Genomic DNA, 21,931 nt, shown 5'->3' on the forward strand with positions numbered 1-21,931 from the left:
ATGTATACCTAAATATAACCAAAGTTACACATATAACAAATTCAATATATTGTTTTCTCATTCCACAGAGGTTCAGCAGTACTTGGTACCCAAATGGCATTGAGAGTCCCTTGTAAAAGCTATGAAATTTGACAAATGTGTTGACATGCTGCATTCGTTCATCTCTTTGCTCTTGTCAGGAGGGTTCTGGACAACACACAGTGTAAGCATTGCTCTGTGATTACTAAGAAGATAGTAAGAGCCCACTGCACGTAAACACGGGGTTCTTCCTTCTCCGCAACCCCTGACGCCAATTAAAACGTAGAGTGGTACTTACCCATCATGTTATATAAGCTCTGGGGGGCAAACTGCCTTGGCATTTTCTGAATTGCTTCCTTGTATACACTCAGGGCATCCTAATTTAAGAAACAAAGAGAAATATAGATCATCATTAGAGGACAGGAATAGGCACTGAGTAACGTAATGACGCCTCTCCAAAGTTAAAACTGCCCATTTCTGCTTCCGAATGGTTCACTAGAGGGAAATAATTGAGCTGTCCTTTGATATCATGCTGCCTTAATTTCACGAGTGAAAACAGCCCAGTGAGGAATGTCACAGAAAAATTTAGCTTAACAAGGAACTGAAAGTGGGCAATGCTCTTTTAATATAAAATGTCCAGCTCTCACAGATTACTCACTAAGAAGAGCTGAAAACATTCGCACTTGGACGTTACTCATTAGTCATCATCCTGAGTCTGTGCTCTAACTCAAGCAACCCATGGGGTCGAAGTAAAGCGCCAGCAAGCAAATAGATCTCCCTCCTGACAAGATTCACTGATGCTGTTAAATGAAACTGTTCTAAAGGCGCATCCTCTTCCTCATATTGCAATAGCAGGAAGTCTTTTTTTTTTTTTTCTGGTTCTCTGAGACAGGTTTTTCTTATTGTTTTTGTTTTTTTGTATAAAGCTCTGGAGCTCTCTTTGTAGACCAACCTGGCCTCAAACTCAGAGTCAACCTGGCTCTGTTTCTCCAGTGCTGGGTTTACACCACCACTACCCAGCTCACAGCGCAGCCTTAAGATGTATAAGAGTATGTCGGTGGGATGTGGGCATGTCATGAGAGAGGACAGTTTAAGGGAGAAGGGTGCCATACAGACATGGTTTCTGTGAGTAAAGAGGATGGGGGCGCGGTCATCAAGTTTACTAAGCAGCAGCTTGCTTAGAGACTTCCTCCACCATCAAAACCACATTATTTTTATTCTTAAAAGAATTAAGAAAATTAGATAACCTTGAGATCAAGTTACATTCTTAATATTCAGAGTACAAACAATATCCTTTCATAAAAATATCAAACACGGAGCAAAATGGTAAGGATTCTAGAAACCATACCTTAGATCCTAATTGTGGAATATGTGTGTGCTAACAGTCACTACATCCTTCAACATACACTGGAATATGAATAGATTAGCTTTTCAAAAGACTGTAGTGGCCCCAGGAAGAAGGTAGGAGATTAGATCTCAGAGCAGGAGGGCAGGGAGTGGTGGACAGACCTCATAGTGTCCTTGCTCATGGTAGAGTTTCCCCAGGTTGTACAGGCAGCTGGTCACAGAGCTCTTATGTGCATGAGGGTCCTTCAGGTTTTCATCTGGGATCTCGGAACACTTCAGGAATGTTCTCCGGGCTTCTTCTGTCTTCCCTTGGTTCATCAGAATAATGCCCGTGTTTAAATACGCAGCTGCGAGGAGGAACCAGTAACAGAATGTTGAGGCACTACGCACCGTGGATAAAAGGAGTATTGGCTTCATCTCTGTTCCAAGGGATATTTCTTATTTATCAAAAAATAAAAATTATTAAATGTGTGCAGAAAAAGCACAGGATCAATAATGGTAGTAATAACCCCCAAGTATTTCTAAAAACATAATTATTTTTTCATTCAGATGAATACCACAGATTTTTGAGCTCAAAATCTAGTTAAATAAAAGACTAACCTATCAAAGTACTAAGGAAAAACTGTAAATGGCATTGAAGAATGAAATTCAGAGAGAGAGAATTGCTAATATTAACAAATATTTAGAAATATGAATACCACACCTAGCTGCTTTCTTATGAAAGGCTTCAACAATACAGAGGTAATTATTACCAATGAAAGGCAATATTTGAAAGACTCCAAAGCTGTAGTACTACTTACAAGCCAAGGTGGGCCTGCTCCCGACGGCCAGTTTGTAATAATGCAACGCTTCTGTCAACCTGCTGTTCTCCTGGAGCAGCAACCCTCTGCATGGGGGAGAACAGAGACACTGAGAGGGGCTGAATCATGAAACAGAAACCCACACATTTTCATTCTACATTCCAAAGGTAAAAATGGTCAACAGGTCCAATAAAAATGCTGACCTGGTACCATAAAACTAAATTCTAATGGAAGGAAATGATCTCTCAGGAGGAAAAATCCTACACAGGTATCGATGGACCCTGGCTCCATGAGAAAAGTATTAAGAAGGATTTTTTAAACCGACTTCTGTAAGCAATAAATATTCCCCTCGCCAGACTTCTTCCCCAATTGCCAGCCACCTGGATTTCTGTTGGGAACACACACATGTCCTCCTCATTTTACCAGGGAAACCTGGGGAAGGCAGGGATAAATATATAGAAACATGAGATGCCTCCCTCGGCAGTTGTTGCTTGGGTGATATTTGTTCACAACGCTCCCAAAGGCAAAAAGGCTAAAAGTAGTCTGACTCAATGGCAAAGGCAGATCCAGATGGAGCAAAGAAACAAAGGGAAGAAGTGAAGGCCATATATTTCTATGCTGCTTGGCTTTGGTCAAATAAACTTGCATTTCAGAATACTCTGCACATTTCAGTCTACCAGGCAGAAACACATCTCCCTCTCCAGACCCTCAGACTTTAGGGACCTCTCTATGAGACTCCTTAAATAGTCCCCACATGGATTAACCAAGCCATGCCAATCCCCGCCCTTATGACATCAATGAAAATCAAGTATTACCATTTCTATTAAAATAAGATGTCAGGAAACTGAACTAATTAGAAGGTGTCCCGAAGGACGTTGCTCTGGGCCCATTCTCTTGTAAACAGTGTCTTACAGACATAAGATACATCTAGTGGGCCAAGGGCGGCTGTGACGATGCCAACTGCAGACTCAACTTGGCAGCTTCCTTGCTATTGAAAAAGGAGTAAAATGGAGCTCTGAGAAAAGAAAAAGCTATTGTCAAAACATGCGTTTGTTGAGTCCTGTTAGGGTTCAGAACGGCTGAGTGTCTGCCAAATGCTCATGTTTAGGAATCGGGGACTCTCAATGGAGCCCTGCTGGCAGCTGATGAGACCCTTAAGGAAGGGGCCCAATGGGAGGAGTCAACTGCCCTCTACTGCCTAACAAGTTGCTAATGCCGATCTCCTAGATTATGTTCTGAAGAGATTAGTTATTTGAAAATCAAATAAATGAACAAATACAAGGCTGTCCTTCCCGTGCTATGTTGTGTATGCTATGCTAAGTTATGGTACCATGTTTCACCACGTGGAGTGTCTACATAGGTAACTTGCCCACCCAACTCTTGCTATCAAAATTGCTGACTTTATCCTCCTTCCTCCATTCCATCTTCCCTTAGATTTGGTATAATGGTTAGCCTTCTTCCATTTGTGAGACCATCCTGTACAGAATGAAAACTCTGGCTACTTCTTCACACGCACACTGCCTTATGGAAAGGTGGTGTTCCATGGTTGTTTCTGCCCCCGCTCTTCGTACGCGGTCTGCACATCACCATGTGGCCCTGTGCCTTGCATGGAAGCACACTGCCTTCGCCACTAAAATCAGGCAGGATTCCTCTCCTGACTCCAGATATGTCTATCGGATGACTGAGCTACCTGAGACCTAATTGGAATTTCCAAAGTCATCTGAAAAAGGAGTAGTAGCGCCTGCACAAAATTAAACCTGAAGTCACATAAATGGAAAAAAAAAAAAAAAAAAAACCTCTGCTTAGATTGATGGCATCAGGATCAGCTGCTGAAACCAGAAAGCTGATTGCCATGCCTGAACCCTTATGCTTTTCATAGTGATCGTTACATGCTCTGTGCACTCTCCAGAGCCATTGACTCTTATATGCTATGGCTCTTCGCTTGTCCCTGAAGGCGCATCTTTATAGCTCTGTCAAAACCTTCTTTATCTTCTCTAGCCTGCAAGTAACTGAAAGAGCCCACTAATTAGTCTCTGCATAATTACATTTCTACAGGGCAAATATGCTATTAGGATAGATGGGAATGAACGGGTTGGGGGTGTGCATGGATCTGACTGGGGCCTAAAGCTGACATGTCTGGAGACTGATGTCCTTGGCCTCTTGGGATCAGCTATGCTGACACATTATACATTATATTCTGTCACTTTCCAATTCATAAAATACACAGAGAGCAGAGAAGAGCATGCAGTGTGATAATAAAACCTTCAGGATCCTGCCCTGTGTCGTAAAGGTACTAATGAGTGAGTTCAAGTCAGATAGCCTTGACTGATTAGCAAGGGATAAGGCTCTCCCTGATCACTTTACCTTGCTGTGTATGCTACAGAAAAGAAGCAAGATTCTGATGCACATAGTGTTCCACAGTAACAAGAAGGAAAACAAATGGCGAAAACGACGACATTTGAGGCAATCTGATAACGTGCCCTAATCCAAGAGTGGGCAAAAAGCAGGCACACATGCAAGTGACATTGTGTTTAACACACATAGTGTGCACACACGCACACAAACAGTGTAAGAATATTGTCATCAGCTTGATGTTGCGCAGGAAGAAATAAGCATCTAAGAATTAACAAACTAACTGGGTTTTTTTAGTTAAAAATGAGCAAAGGCAGAATTGGATACTGTTTCTCTGATAATGAATTCCATGTTCAAAGATGCAGAGAGTGGTACACACATTTAATCCTGGTGGTGTAGGATGTCCTTCTGTATTTGTATTGCTTTCATTGGTTAAATTAAATTAAATTGGTTGCCTTGGCCTTTTGATAGGATAGAAACTTAGGTAGCGGGAAAGACAGAACTGAATGCTGGGAAGGAGAGCAGAGTCAGGCAAACACCATGAATCTCTGGCCTGAGATGGATGTAGGTTAGAATCTTGCTGGGAAGCCACAGTCACGTGGTGATACACAGATTCAATAGAAACGGGTTAATCAAGATGTGAGAGTTAGACAATAAGAGGCTTGAGCTAACAGGCCAGGCAGTAATTTAATTAATTCAATATATGTTTGGTTATTTTGGGGGTTATGCTAGCCAGGTGGCCGGGACAAACAAGGAGCACCGCTCCTTCTACTACAGTCCTGGCACTTTAGAGAGAGAGGTAGAAGGATCAAGAGATTAGCATCATTCTGGGCTGTATATGGAATCTGAGGAGAGTCTGTGCTACGTGAAACAAAACAACACATGTCAAACCTGCAGCCTGCCCAGGGAGAAATGCGATTAATAGTCTTAGCAAGCTATAAAGCCCAAGAACCATGACAATGGTCACCCTCAGAGTGTCATATCCTAAAGAGTGCTATATGACACTTATATCTTGGTAATTACCAAAAGTCATTTAATTAACCTTAAAGCCTCCTTAATTGGAAGGAATTTAAGTCTACTACTATAAAACATGGCCATTTCTTTTGGGTGGTGAGACTATGGAACCTAAAGAAGACCTGGCTCTGTCATAGTCCTTAACAAATAAAATCATAATTGTATTCTACATATTTATTCTTATACCTGCACATAAGTGTATCTCTCACCCTTGTCAAAGAAGTTTCCTTTTTGATTACATAAATCAAAAATTGGTCACAGTGCAGAAGACAACTGAGTGTGTGTGTGGGGGGGTCCAAGCCCAGCTGAAACATGTACAATTCATGGAGGAATATGGAGGAAGAAAGAGTGGAAAGATAGCAAGAGATGGGGAGGGTACCTTCTATAAGACAGTGTTTTCTAGCTATGACAAGCAAGCTGCACCCATGAAATCTCAACAGGACTAGACCCTAAATAAGTCTAGCACAATGTCAAGATCAATTCACATTCCAGTGTGGATCGAGGAAATCTCACAAGAACCCATGCCTCGACAAACAACTATAGACAGCTGTTGCTAAGAGGGAAATTCAGTCTTCTCCATCACCCCCAAGGAAACATTCTTAAGCATATATACAATGTAGCAACACCAATGGACTCAGTAGGTTATATTATATAAAAGTATGCTTCTGCATGTGCCAATAATAATTAAAGAGATCATGAGTTTCAGAGGGAGTGTTCTTGATAAAGATAAAAAAACGATATTCAGTTCTAGATACACGTAGACTACCTACTGCTTTGTTCTAAACCTCAAAGTTTGTGTAACTCTAGCTTGTTTTAAAATAATGAAAAGGAATGTCTCGTCTTGGAATTCTATACTGATTCTAGATCCATCCTAAAACATGGTTAATACCAAGCCACATTTACAAAACCTACAGTTGACTTTTCTAAAAACATAGTGGAGAGACAGAAATCTCTTATGGTGCATTAGTTACAATGATAAGAGTAGCTGCGCACTCAGCATTTACAGCATGTCAAGCAGCTTACATATTAGTACATACATGTTAAGTAATCTGTCTGCCTGCCTATCTATCTATCTATCTATCTATCTATCTATCTATCTATCTATCTATCTATCTATCTCTATCAATCATCTATCTACCAACTATATCTATATAATTATCTTTCTTTCTATCTATCTGAGGCAGTGTCTCACGATGTATCTCTAACTGCCTTGGAGCTCTCTATGTAGACCAGATTGGCCTTAAACTCTCAGAGATCTTCCTGCCTCTGCTTCCTGAGAGCACCACCACACCCAGCAACACAAGAAGACATTAATAAAGTAGCACACAGAGGACTGACCATATAGAGACAAGTACATCAAAATGCAAGCCTAGTAGTCAGAAAATAATTTAAGACTTGAATAATACTTAATTATTCACACCAAAGGCTTTTCCATGGCTGTTCAATTGGTGACATGACATGTTTACATACTGGCCATGACAATAAACTCTTCTAGCTTCTAAATATATTAAAAAGAAGAACACATTTTAATATGCCACCATGCAAGTATATAGTCAGAAATAGTTTTATAAAATAAGTGCAAAGCTGTTGTGAGAGCAAGTGAATGGACATTCTATATGGAATAACACAAAATTAAAATACTACATGAGTGTAGACTGAAAAGAATTTTTAAAATTATATTTTTGAAATGGCAGAAAGAAAGGTCATTTTTATATATTTATGGGTGGACTGTGAAGTACGGCATATATAAGGAATATTTTACTTCTCTCATGTCTCACATTCTTCCATACTCTTAGGACAGTCACTCAAACTAAGGCCATCAATAAATTATCCAGCCTGGAGAAGGAAAAAGAACAACTCTCTGTTCCATTCAAAGAAAACACACACAAACATTTGAGCTACCAGTGGTAAATTCTAGAAAATTACTTCACATACAGCCATGTAGAGAGATGCACAGACACAGGTATGTATACACACACACCAGCAGCAGCAGCAGAAGCAGAAGCAACAGCAGTAACAGAATGTTCTCTTAAAATATGTCAGCTTTTGTTGGTGGTGGTTACTGATAAGTCTAAGAATTACCAATATATGTGCATAATTTCTTCCAGAAGAAAGTTTGATCCATCTTTTCCTCTAGTGTCCTCTAACAGCCTTTCTTCTAAAGTAGCACTTAAGAAATGATCACGGTAGTATCACAACTTGATTAATGAAAGCCAGTCATAAGAATAACTACAGCGGGTTGGGCAGAATTAAATGCACAATTATAAATATAAGCAGCACACAAATCCCAAGTTGGCCCTAAACACTGACAGAGACAGAAGGAAACATTTACTTAGCACAGTGGTTTAAACCAAAGGTGACTTTCCACCCCAGGGAGTCTTTGGCACTGTCTAGAGACTAAAATTCATGGTTGTCATAACAGGTGCTGGCCACTGGCATCGACTGGGTGTTGGACAGAGAAGCTTGTTGCTGGCATCATTTGGATATCAGGTGGGGATGCTGTCCACTGATTTAAACAGAGTAGTGGGCAGGAATGCTGAGCACTGGCATCAGCTGGTATCAGACAGGGATGTTGATCATTGGCATCAAATAGGTAGAGGGCGTAAATATTGACCGCTGGCATCAACTAGGTATCAGGTGGGGATGCTGGCCACTGGCATCAACTGAGTAGCAGATAGGGGTGTTGACCACTGACATTGACTGGGTAGAAGGCAGAGGTGCTGGCCACTGGCGCTAACTGAGCAGTGGGCGGGGATGCTGGCCATCAGCATTAACTGGATAGAGAACAGGGGTGCTGATCACTGGCATGAATTGGATTAAGGGCAAAGGTGCTGGCCATTGGCATTAACTAGGCAGTGGGTAAGGATACTGGCCACTGGCATCCATCAGATATAGGACAGAAGTGCGGCACCCTGGCATTAACTGGGCAGAGGGCAAGGGTGCTGGTCACTGGCAACAACTGGGAAGAAGATAAGAACGCAGGTATATATCTTAACATGAAAAGGCAAGACTGCCTCTGCGGCATAGAAACTGAGAAACACAATTAGCTTCTCAGGGTCAGTGACTGTAACACATTTCTTTGTTAGAAAAGTTTCTTCGCAAACCTGTCCTCTCTACACACCGCTATAAAGAAAACATAAAACACAGGAAGGAAAGTAAAAGGATGTTTTCAATAAAGATACAACCTATCATTGTTCTTGGTGTTTTTATGAAGAAGAGAAAAAATTATTTTAAAAAATTGAAAAAAAAAAAAAGGCATGTCCTTCCTGCCTCGGACAGTACATCTGAGCAAACTGTCAGGGTCTGTCTGTAACAAGGCTGAATTCCAGACACACATGCCAGATTACCCACAATGCTTTCTTGTATCATCGCATCACGCTGCCATCCATAAATGCATGCAGCCGAGTTATCCTTGGCTGTCAGTGCAGGATTAGTTCAGGATTCCTCTTGGATACCTAAAGCTGCATAAGCCCAAGACCTTTTCACATGGTGATGAAATACTTGCGTTTAAATTCTCCCATTTGTATATAGTGTCTGTAATGCCTAACTTGATATAATGAAAGGAGTTGCTGTGCTGAATTTCCTAGGAATAACAAGAAAATGTCTTTTCAGAGCCAGGCATGGTGGCAAATGCTTTTCATCTCAATACTCGAGAGGCAGAGATGAGGAGGATGAGGATTTGAGGGCTATACTCACCTACAGAAAGAGCCAAGGCTGCCCTGATCTATATGACAGCGGTGTAAAATACTGAAGTGCAGTAGAGTTATGACTTTTTCTGAATGACTTCATCCAGTGGCTTCATCTATAGAAGGAATTCTAAGAAATGCTCAGTGCTGATTATGTTATTTTTCTGCTATAAACTAAACTTTAATTTTTTTTAAGATACCATTGTTTTAAACCACAATAGTCTAGAAACTTGATTAAGGAAAGTCAATCGAAGTTGTGATAACCATCCTAAATAAAACCAACAAACAAAAAATACTACATCACAGTGTAGAGCGATGGCTCCGTGAGGAAAGACACTTAGAGAAAGTTGAAGGACTTGGTTTTATTTCAGGGACTCACAAGGCTGAAGAGGAGAATTGACTTCCTCAAGTTTTTCAGACCCGTGCTATGCCCTCCCCAAATAAATTATAAAATAAACGTGTAAAAGAATTCAAATCTCCAATTATGACCACTTGCCTTGAATTCTAAAAAGGGTCTTTGGAAACACTTGAAAGAAGAGATTTCCCAAAGTTGGAGTAAATGAAGTATATGAGCAGCCAAAAAGTCAAGTATCCAATAATACGGAGTCCAGCATCTGGGCTGATACCTACACAAAAATCAAGGGGACAAGGACACTGCTAACTGAGAGTCTTGCAGTTCTCACTGGAGAAATAGTATGGACAACTAATTAACTGCCTTTTCATTTTTTAAAATTATGGCAAAGTCCATAGCATTCTTACACTATGTTAATATATTAGATAGTGTCAGTCAACCTAGTATCAAACAATGAATAGATAATTCTTGGATTAATTGTTTGTTATGAAAACAGATATGTCAATGATGACAACAGTATGCAAATTGGGCCATGAGAAAGCATAGCATCTTGGGAACCCACAAAATGAACAGGTCGGGTAAAGTTCCTAGAGAAGAAATAGAGGCCAAAGCCAAGAATACCGAGAACAACATTCCAGTCAGAAGAGTCATGGCAATGAAACGCCAGAGTCACAAAGGGTGGCATTTTTAAATCTAACAATAGCAATAATAACAGGCTTTGTGAAAATTAAATGACATAATCTATGTAGGAGGAAGCATTTGGGAACGTGAAAGGCCAAGACAACTGACAATTAAAACTGTACAGCTGAGAATAGGGTGCAGTTGTGAACAGTCTTCCACCGCCCCTGCCATCAGTCAGAGGACAATGTTTACTCACAATGGCTCCCCAAGGGTTTTAGCAACACTAAGCTCAATTGTGAGCAGAAAATGTATATCCATATGCATACGAAATAGTCTTCTGAGATTTATCTCTTGTGATCCTCCTTTAACGCATAGAGGGACTTTTAAAATTAATGGTTTACCCCCCTCCGAGATACAAAATAAATTCTGGAGCTTTGATTTATTTTTCCCAGAATCAATTACACGTGTGAAATTTCTTAACAGTAATTAATTAATAAGTCAGAGTCATTTTTGAACTTTGTATTAACTCATACTTCTTAATCAAATTTGCTAATTCAGCTGCCTGTAATAGTGAGATTTTATATCATTTCACTATGTCATGAAGCTAGAGATGAATTTCCTCTTTTTCCCCCAAAACCTACGCTCACTTTTAGGCAATGAGTATAACATGTCACTTAAAAATGAATTCTTAATCTTCTATTATTAAATGAAGAAGTGATAATTAACTGCATGGCATATAGTCATAAAACATAAATGCTTGCATATTCTCCTGGATACACTAGAAAGCAGGCAAAGTTATCAGAAACCTACATGGCTATAAATGGAATTAAACTTAAAGTCCTTCTAAGTACAGATTGTAATAAAGATACTCAAGCCTTTAAGTTACCTATTTCCTAGGTTTCTAGGCCATAAGAACTGAGGCATGCACCTTCCATGCCTTAACCATTGCGTTAGACACCGAGTAGGCGAAAAGAAGCAGGATCAAATCAATGTACAGCAAGGTTTTATTATTATTCATGCTACAATGTCTTGTACTGAGGATAATGGGGGATATAATAAAGAGGCCCAAGACCCTGAGCCACATCTATACCAGCCAGCTGCAACTGCCATTCCCTGGACTTCTGGTTATATGACAGAGAAAATTATTGCCAATTCCAGTTTCTAATCACTCACTAATCAACTTCTTACCAAGGCATGAGATGTTGTTATACACCTTAGTCTTTAAATTTTTAAAAATTATATGAAGCCATACATAATAACACATATGGTAGTATAGGGAATTAAAAAAATTCTTCACTATACTTAAATGCATACAAAGTATGAATTGTTGAGTTTTGAGTGATAACCAGATTAGGCAACAACCAAATATATGAAATCAAACCAAATAGTTCAATAAAATTATATGATCTGAGTAAAAATAGATGCATGAAATTGAAACACTTAAACTATGTTTTTAGACATAAGCATGGTCAGAATTACTAATCTTTGCCCAAAGAAATAATTACATTAGTAATATTTTTAATTTTAATTAATACTCTCAAATTCTAGAAAGTAGAAAACTCATGGGAGCTATCAGATGGAATCTGATACAATCTGAATTTTCTATATGGAAAAAAGATTCAATGAGCTTCAGATGAAAAATTCTGAAGTGAGGGGACCATTATAGACACACCTGTGTTTTCTGCAGAATGGCATCCTATGGTCACCAGAACACCTTTGGATAACAGACATTTTATCTGGTGTCTAAACACAAGGATTCTCCTGACTCAAACATTTCTACAAATAAAATGTGCCATTTTATCGCCTTTCTTTAATTAACCGAGTGTGAAGACTGCGGGGTCCAGGGAATAACATTTTAACAAAGACTTCTTGGTGTAGAAAGTACTAGAAGAGGAAATATATGCTAAAGAATTTTGCACAAAACATGTACCTTTTACTTATTAGAAAATATTTTGCATGGTTTCTGACAACCGTAATTGGATATTAAGCTATGGTTACTGCACCTGGTTATTGTACAGCATATGAACCATGGGCAAAACTAAAAGATGAGGTACAGTTTTCCTCGTATGGATAAGAGGTCAATTGTTCTTCTATTCTACTGTCATTGCCTGGCAAAGAATGCAAAAGAGACATGAAAGGAAAAACAATCAAGTGTCGCAGAATGAACAGACAAAGGCATACGATTCTATTCCATGGTTCTCCAGAGTTGGAACTTTCGTCAAAGTGTGTTGTCTCTAAAGTGTCATATAACTGCCAAGTAGGTTCCAAAAAAAAAAACAGCTTAGCTTCCTCTTTGCTCTTTTTCTTTTGACACAGACCTCTCTCTTTATTCTAAACTGAATTTCATTTAGACATTGACAGCTCAGTTAAGTGCAACTAGGACTTCTATTTCATGAGAAAGATGTCTTGTAACCTGTCAAATGTGAAACAGGAGGCGCCTAATCAAAAGCAATTGTTTAGGCATAACATGCAAAGCCTTTATCAATTTATATTAGAGGAGAAAAGGAAAAAAAAAGCTGGAACATATTCTCACTGTTATCTTTGCCTTCAAAGTAAAAAATCTGGGCAGTGTCAAACAGCATTTTTTTTTTTTAACAAAGGTATTTCTGGGGTTGACTTTGAATGACGAATCTAAACACCTTTATACTCTACCATAGCAGATTCTGCTCAGGTAGGTTTGACACAAGATGCTACATAATTATTATTTTAATTTATTATTACAGGAAACACATGAAAGGGGCATACTTTGCTTTGGAAGAGGGGCACGGGATTAGAGTGCCTCGGGGACTTTAACTCATATAGCTGTCATTACTGTTGAGTCCATAATTCACAGACATGTACTATATGCTGAAATTAGCAGAATATTCTCCACACCTGTTTTCTGAATGAACTGAGGCTGCATTTTCCTCTATATGTCAAAAATAACAGCAGGTATGGATAGAATGGATATATCCATGTGGTTAAAGTGATAAGTTAACAGTAGTCAATAGAAACCTAGAGAGAAAACTGACACTGGGTCCATGGTGGGAAGTTTTCATTTTACTTCTCTCCGTCCATATAATTAGGAGCAGAAGAGTCTTATAACGTTTTAGCTGATATCTCTGTAGGAAAGAAAATAATTTGTGCTTTCTACCTCAGCTGAAAAGACTCAAAATAGGGTCTATTTCATTTTATTTTCTTTCTTCTTCCTTTTTCCCCTCCCTCCTGCTCTTTATTTGTCCTTTCTTTTTTTCTTTCTTGATCTTTTCCTTCCTTCCTTCCTTCCTTCCTTCCTTCCTTCCTTCCTTCCTTCCTTCCTTCCTTCCTTCCTTTCTTTCTTTCTTTCTTTCTTTCTTTCTTTCTCTTTCTTTCTCTCCTCCATCTCTCCCACCCCCTCTCTCTCCTCCCTCTCTTAGGTTCCCTCCCCCCTTGCTTCCTTCCAACATGATTCTTAATACAGGAACATTTGTGAGTTGCTTCCTATGCAGGCAAACTGTATCCTCCAATGACAAATTTTACTTGGTTTAAAATTAAATACAAACCAATACACCCAGAAAGGGATTTTGGGGGATTTCGGGGGAGTCATCCTTGAACATTAGATCAATTTCTTTTTATAGAAAAACTTGCCTGTGAATGGTGCCATCGCTTCACAAAGAAACAGCCAGGAAGTAATTGGAAACAGCATAAAATTAACATCCGACAAACTTTTCAACTTCTATTACTGTAGGGTTATATCAAGTTTCTAAGCATATTTTACTTAATCCTTCCAAAATAACACTAACATAATCCAATTTTACAGATGAAGAGGACAGATTAAGCAATTTTCCCACAGCCGATCATGGGAACCATCCGTGGAAGATCTGAACCTAAGTCTCTATAATGCCCAGTTCACTATCTGAGCCACTTCACTAAGCTGCCCTCAAGGCATATGGGGTGGCAGAGGTTTCAACTTTTATGAAAGGAAACTTTTCTTGTTTTTTTTCCCCTTTCCCATGAAAACAAACGCTATTCTTGTAAGCCTATATATAGTCAAGACTCCTAAAAATATTTTTCTTACCCTTTAAGCTCGTTTTGGAATTTAAAGTAACTGAGAACTCAGAAGCATCTCACACAATTTAAAGGCACTATGCACCAATGATAAAATTTAAGTCCACACAGAGAATTGCTTGTAATTCTTTACTGTTTATGGAGGCTACCCAATGTGAATGTCTAATTAGTTCGGAAAGGGGTAGTTTTGTCAATTGCTAGGATCCCACTGCCACGTAGGAATCCAAGAGGCACAGGACTGTTGCCTCAGTAACTCTTGGTGTAGGCCTGTTTTCTCATCTCACTGAATCAACATTTGTTGCTTCATTGTTTTAGTTTTATTTCTATGTTTAGGAAAAAGGCATTCACTCAAATTCATGGCAATCCTCCTAGCTCAGGTTCTGGGGTGCAGGTGCACACACCGCTGTGCCCAGCTCCATTGATAATTTTTATAAGAACTGCATTATCTGAGTTTTAAGCCATAGCTTCCATCCTAGGCTGGTACCCACCACTAAAACTGATCTTTAAAGATTCAGAGATTCTTCTAAAAGATATTACTGCAAAGGACAAGTAAGCAAGAAACACACAGTGACTATGAAGGGAAAATCATAAAAGCTGCCAAATATCTATAAAGTCCAGCGTCCTTTCAGACTGCTAGAAGGTTGCATCAGTCCCTTAATCAAGACTTTGCACTGAGAAATTGCCTGACGGCCACACCATGAATTTATAACAACCAGACTAGGCTTGGGTCTCCTCCAGATGGTGTGGGCATTTCCTTATATGATTCTCCTTATGACAGGACAGAGAAGGGATCACTTCCATCCAATCTCTATGACTTGTCATCCCAGCTTAAAGGACCAAAGGGGCAAAGTGGAACATGGAGAGTTTAAGGAGACGTAGGTGTGAAGTCAAAAGGGCATCATTGAGTAACTGCTGCTATTCTTTTAGGGTCAGGGAAAGAAGAAGGAGGATACAGACAGTCTATGGCATATCTTTTACACTTGAATATTTGAGGAGAATAAATGTACCGAAAGGAATATATATTATATATGTACATATATATATATATATATATATATATATATATACACACACACACATACATACACACCTCTAGGAAAAATTACAAAGCACTCACAGTGTGTTAATCACTGCTTTAGAAAGTTTGCAAATATATCAAAATGATGCCATCTGGAGTTCACATTTTCATAGTTTGGGGTTCTGTGTGTGTTTGGGTGTGTGCCTGTGTGCATGTGTGTGTTACGTGATATGCTGGAGATGTAACCTGGGATCTTTCACATGTTAAGCATATATTGTACTATTAGAATGCACGCCAAGTACATTCTTTAACACTCTAGAAAATTAACTAGGAATTTGTACTCCTTTTAAATTCACACATTTATAGTTACATCATGGAGCTTGTATATTTCATAGCAATAAGTGCAATGCACAAAAAGAATTAAAAAGAGGAAATGAGTGGGATAAATGGTACAAGGAGTTAGTTTTGCTGTAGAATCAGCCTCAGCCAGGAAGCCTTATCTCAGTAAGGGTAATCTAGAAGCAAGTAATTGAAAGAAGCGATAGGAAATATAATTCAGCCTCAGAAAATAATGTACTATTTTACATAAATAAAATACATAAGAAGTAAGTAGCAGATGACACAACATTAGTTTTAAATTCATTATCATCTACATATCCAGATGCCCTCAAACTTCAATTATACTTTAAGCAACTTTACTATCACGTAAGCCAAACCTTATATAACAGAGAGAATAAATTAAGCGTCAGACAATATTACCATAATTCCTGGTGGGTCTAGAAAATAATTCTTAAGCCTCAGTAATTGAAACTCTGCAGCCGACTGATTGGGACTACACAAATAACCAATTTACATCTGTTCGTTTTTCTTCAAGAGCAGAGTCTGCAAGGCACTTTCTTCTCACTAGGCAAAAACCTCCTTAGGAGAAAACTGAAATGCATTTCCTTAAAACTCTGCCGTGCATCATCTGCACCCTCCGCGTGAACATAATTTTAGGAAGAACAAGAGGAAGGCTTTTGCCCCTGTAGGCAGCGTCCAGTGCACTTTAAAGTGAACAAGACACAGTAGTTCAGCGTGTCACAGTAAACTGCTGTACGAACTCTCTGATACACTTCTAATACACCTCCTTGGTTTCACCTCCACAGCTGTGGAGGGAAATGACTTCAAAATTAAAGATCTTTCAATGATGTTTCAGGGGAAAAAAAAATGCCTCCATTCAATTTGCTTCACGGTGGAATCTAGGTTAATGTCTTTTTTTCTACACAGTGAATATGAAAGAGATTGTTTCTCGACAGGACAGCCAAGCCCACGTGGTGCTATTTTGCAATAGCTGCATCTGAAATAGGTTCCACATAACACGGATAGGCATGGGCAGGACCTAGCCTCTGTCTTTCTCTTTCCAGGCTCATAGATATTAAAAGACTCCAGTTTCGATGCGCGCTGGAGAAGGCAAGGCTGACAGTGCAGACACTGAAACTCTCATGTGCACTTGTCATAGATGTAAAACAAACGAGTGGAAAGTATGTTGTTTGATGCAGCTCTGTTTAAAAATCTAGGCGGAGCACCAAAGGAGTGTCGAAGACTTCACTAACAATGAAAATATAGATAATTTACATCTCCAACTGCCATGGAGGTTTTAGTGTGCATCTAAGTTCTTTAGTCATTATGCCCATAGATAGCTCAGAAGATTAAATCATTCTCAGAGATGCCTCGTGGCTTTCTTGGTACAAAATGGTCTTCTCTGAACACTTTATGTAGAAGAATCAAGACCCAGGTATTGACATTCCATACTGTGGGTAATTTTTCCTTCTTCTAATTCTGAAACATAGAATTATACAACCTGTATCAAGATGCTGAAATATTGGTTTTATCTACGGTTCCATTAAGGCCAGAGATGGCCAAGTATAGCCCCCTCCACATGTGGTTCCTGAGATTCAAGAAGCAACTCCCTTCAGGCAACCCATTGGCAGCTAAATGATCCTGCTACTTGAGAGCCAAAGTGAAAACCCCTAAGTGCCCCGAGGACCACTTCTATGGCATCTGCATACACATTTGGCAATGTTACAGATGATTCTGGTTGTAGCAATTCTACTAGTGTACTTGTTCTTCATGTTCTTTTTCTCTGTCCACACCAGTAGCTTCTGAAAATATGGATTGCTGTATGATAATTTGAGTCTTTCTGATCTGATAAAGTGGGCAGGCATTGAAGCTCTAAAGCAGGTTATGGGGCGGGGGTGACTGATGAAAGAAAGCATTTGAGAAATTTGGGGAAAATGCAGAAATTGGTTTTTCCTGATTATAAAACTTGGCAAAAGAATTATACTGAAACAGAAAAGAACTTGGCTATGATAAAAAAAAAAAAAAGTTTCTGAGGAGCCTAAGACTTTTGGGGTTGACTGCCGATGGCCTTATAAATCAAAATTGGAATTGTGAGAAACAACAATGGGAAGGGTCTGACAATGGAGTAAAACCCACTGAACTATGCTTCTGTAAACTGCAAGTAGGTAGCCTCCAAGGTACAAGTCTCAGAAGTTGTTTTATGATTAACTCAGCTAAGAATTATGAATATAGTGGCCGGCATGGGGCTCGGGAACTGGGAACTGTCATAATAAATGATGATGTCTGGATTTCAAAGAATCTTTATACTTCTTGTGAACTGCTTTGCCCAGGTAATGATTAACCTGTGGCAAGAAAAAAGAACCAATTTGCTTGTGCAAAATTTACAATATAAGACTGAGGTTTGAAGCTCAAGGCAGAATAAGAAAGAAGAACAAGTAGGAGAAGAAAAAGAATAAGGAGGAGGAGGAGGAAGAAGGAGAAGGAGAAGAACTTGCTCTGCAGCGGATAGCCTGTCAGCTTGCATCAGAATCCTGGGTTCGTGTATTCATTTCTCCTTCTAGACATCCCAGATACGAGACCCACTTCTCTGCTGAGGCTGGTCTCCAGTGCATTACCAGTCCTTGTATTTAGCCTTTTGTATGTTATACAAATATATTTCACTGAAAGTCAGTTTTCATTCACACATGTATATAATTTATGACACAAAAATCTATGCACTCTACCTCCAAATGTCCTTATAAAAGATGTAAAAATGAATTTGGAATGCTTACAAGATAGTAAGAAAACACCTAAAATTACTCAATCAAAACTCATTTTTCCCTTCTACTACCATTTCCTTTGTCTTTCTACCACAATTCCCATCTTTGTTCCCCTTTTTTCTTCTAAGCTGAATTAAGACATTGTCTGCCATGTTTCAACAAGTGACCTTTCTCTAGGTATAGTTGGTGCATTCTTAGAATCCCAGCACTCAGGTGGTGGCAGAGAGGATCAGGAGTTCAAAGCCAACATGTAATTACAGGCATATGCTACCATTTCCAGCTTAGAATTTTATATATAGCTTTCGTGTGTGTGTGCGTGTGTGTGTGTGTGTGTGTGTGTGTGGACAAATGTTCTCCTCTGCGTGGGTCCATGTACCTATCTATGCATGTAGGTTGATGTCAGAAATCATCTTCAGTTGCTCTCCCACCTCTTCTGTAAGGCAGGGTTTCTATCCATCAAGAATTCACGAATAAAGCAAGTTCCCCTAGCTTAATTGCTTGGGGGACCCCACACCTCAGCCTTCCATGATCAGAATTATCAAAGAGCTGCCACATCTGCCCTGCATCTCTGAGGGTTCTTTGAACTGAACTCTGATTGACATAATTGTTTGGCAAGGGAACCATCTCCCTAGCACCAACATATAATTTTAAATCCAGACTTCAAGCTACTTGAAGACAGAAATTATACTTTGCTTGTGAGCTAATTCTTACTTCCTAACCCAATGGCTGTTATTCTGCAAACACTTGGTATTTGCTGGGTGGGTCTGCAGATACGATCATACCAATGAGTAAAAGGTAGAACTTCACAGTCAGCCTCTCTTTCTCAAAACCATGTGAAAACCATTGATGTTTGTAATAGGTGTTACAAGAATTAGGGGTTTAAGCATGAGGAAAGGAGCTTTCACTCTAACAGATAAACCATAAAATCTACCCAGGATGAAGCCCAGGACAGATGTGCAACAAACTGCAGAAAAAGATGGCTCTGAAATGCACAGGCGTGAGCTGCAACTCAGCTGACCAATGTAAGGTCCAAACAGGGTGGAAGTGCTAATGAGTACATGGGAGAGAAGACAGTGAGAACATAACAGCGGATTTATAGATGAAAATACCCAAAGTGTAACCACAGTTCTTCCTGGAAAGGGTTTTATAGGGCCAGGCCTCCTGAAGCTAAGACTTTATCATCCAGGACTCCTCAGATTGACCATATTATAAGTTAAACTTTAGTTTTCAGCATGCTAATGTAAGAGATACATTATCAAAATAAACAAATAATCTCTATGCAAATTGTTTACCTGCTGATCCTCTCCACTGCCTGTGACTGTACAAGGAGGAAAAAAAAAACCATGAAAACACAGGTACACAAGGACCTCTAATTTATTTTTTATTGATTTATTTATTGATTGTACATAAGTCTATTGGGACTAATGCTTAAGGCAGCGTCATATCCATGACACATCCATGTCCCTCTCTCAGACCCCCACAGAAACTACCAGAAGACCTCTGAACTCTGCAAAGTGTGCGTCCATGTTATACACAATTTATGATTTCAACCCATGATCATCTGATGTATAAAGCCATGAAAATAAAACAGAAAAGCTTTCATAATGCATTTTTTTAATTAACCTGAATGCTTTTTAGGGCCATCTTTTCCACTTAATCAACTCTGACTTCTTGGCCATTGGACAAACATCTGGGTCATTATGTATTAATTCTCTTGTCTGAATCCGTGTCTGTCATTTTGACAAGATAGACTTATCTAAATATTTGAAGACTGTACATCTTAACCGCAACTCAATAATGGATGACTGAATGGTAAAATGGTCTCGAGAGCACTTTGGGGTGATGCAATCATTAAGCATGTCAGCCTGCCCTACTTTCAGAAGTCACTTATTTAAATGTCTAAACTATGCCAAATCAATGCAAGAAGTAGGTTTTTATTAGATCTATTTTCTGTGAGGACAGTTAGAATTACAATAACTGTACAAATTAGAACAAAAAATGTCTAAGATATAAAACTACACAATATATCTAACTACATGCTTATATGCTTACTGAAATATTAGGTCTACACTGGAGGAAGAGAAAAAGACACAATAGGTTCTTTGCTGTGTTACTGAATAGGATCTATGACTATTTCCCTGATTTTACAAGACCACATGTGTGTGTTAACTGTGTGCGGAGATTATCAAGTAAAACAAAATAGAAGATATATGTTGGAGCTAGGGAAAAGCAAGTCTCCATAATTGCCATCTTATTCTGGGGAAATAGCAAGGGCCAACTGAATTGCTCATCCACAGCCTTTTCTAATTGTATCACAGTGAGTTAACAAGGGAATCCTTCTCCCATTCCCTTGATGTAAACACAGGAAGCAACTCTGGGAAACCCTGTGAGTAATCAGGAATTCTCTACCATTGGATGCCAGTCTCCGGCTTAGGCACTCACTGGCCATCTCCCTCCATTACTGTGCTCTCCTTCTCCAGTGACACTTGGCAGGAATTGACAGGCATGCTTTATTTTTTGTTACAGTATTAATCTGTTCTTAATTTGTTTAGAAGTCTTACTTTTGAGGTAGCTGCTGATCAAATGCTCTTCTTACATATCAAGAGATCACATTTTTTTTCTGCTGACTTTTTAAATTAAGACTGTAGTAATTGTTTTCTATTTCCATCCATTTGCCTGCAAACTTCAAGAAGTCCTTGTTTTTTATTGCTGAGTAGTTCTCTAGTATGTATATATTCCTTACTTTCTTCATCCATTCTTCAATTGAAGGGGAAAGGAAAGGGGAGGCGGCGGTGGGGAAGAGAGAGAAATCTTTAATAAATAAAAAAAAAAAGACTGTAGTAATTGAATTGCAATATTAAACATCTTGCCATTAATCCCAGATTAAATCCTACCTGCCTGCAGTGTTTTAATCTTTCATATGCTGCTATATCCACTATATTAATTCCAAGACATGCATGTATTTGTATTCATAAGTATGATTTGTCTGTAGTGGTTTCTAATTTATTCTTTCTTGTTTGGCGCTTATTGTGATTTCAGGGAGGAGCTGGCACATAGTCCTTTCGTATGTGCGTATTTAATTTTGTCAAGTTTTGCTTTTAGTATAACCTAGCTTCCTAAAAACAAGAATGGTAATTAATGGAGAAATTATGTCTCCTTTGAGGATGTGGAAGAAGCCACTTGCAAAGCATCTTGATTTGGTTCTTTCTTCTAAAAAAAAAATATGTAGTTTACTATTTCCCAAGAGAGTATATGTGTTTACTATTGGGTTATTTTAAGCATTCAGATATCTGTTCATAATAATATCTTTCTGTTTCTCGGGGCTGCACGTGAGATTTTTCTCCATTCTGTCCAATATCCCCCTTGCCAGAAGTTTCAGATCCTTCCATATTCATGCCTAGTGCTTCTCCAAATTCTAGTTCATTCATATTTTCTTTCTACTTCCCTTGAATCTAAAAGCTGCTTTCTTTTTTCCCTTTTTCATGCTTCACAGATTGGATACTTGGATTCTAACAACACAGAACAAGGGCAAAATCTCATTTATCTTCAAACATGATCTCTCCATTAGGAAAAATAATCAAAAATTGATTATACTGTCT

At 38.9% G+C, this 21,931-nt stretch overlaps 1 protein-coding gene across 3 annotated transcripts in view; it reads right to left on the reverse strand.

Annotated features, from left to right (window-relative positions):
• Window positions 1–21,931, reverse strand: part of Tmtc2 (transmembrane O-mannosyltransferase targeting cadherins 2) — a 392,468-nt gene that overhangs the window by 157,623 nt on the left and 212,914 nt on the right. For all 3 annotated transcript variants that reach the window (XR_007590635.1, XM_050135588.1, XM_050135589.1), the window contains exons 5-7: window positions 2,166–2,251; window positions 1,528–1,712; window positions 317–395 (exon numbers count right to left, since the gene is read on the reverse strand). Coding sequence is in view for 2 of the 3 variants with exons in the window: in XM_050135588.1 (XP_049991545.1) it covers window positions 317–395; window positions 1,528–1,712; window positions 2,166–2,251 (350 nt within the window). In the remaining variant the exon portion in view is untranslated. The remainder of the gene's footprint in view (window positions 1–316; window positions 396–1,527; window positions 1,713–2,165; window positions 2,252–21,931) is intronic.

This window comes from Alexandromys fortis, unplaced genomic scaffold, assembly GCF_014885135.2.
Source record: "Alexandromys fortis isolate MF-2015 unplaced genomic scaffold, M_Fortis_MF-2015_v1.1 scaffold_24, whole genome shotgun sequence".
Lineage (NCBI taxonomy): Eukaryota > Metazoa > Chordata > Mammalia > Rodentia > Cricetidae > Alexandromys > Alexandromys fortis.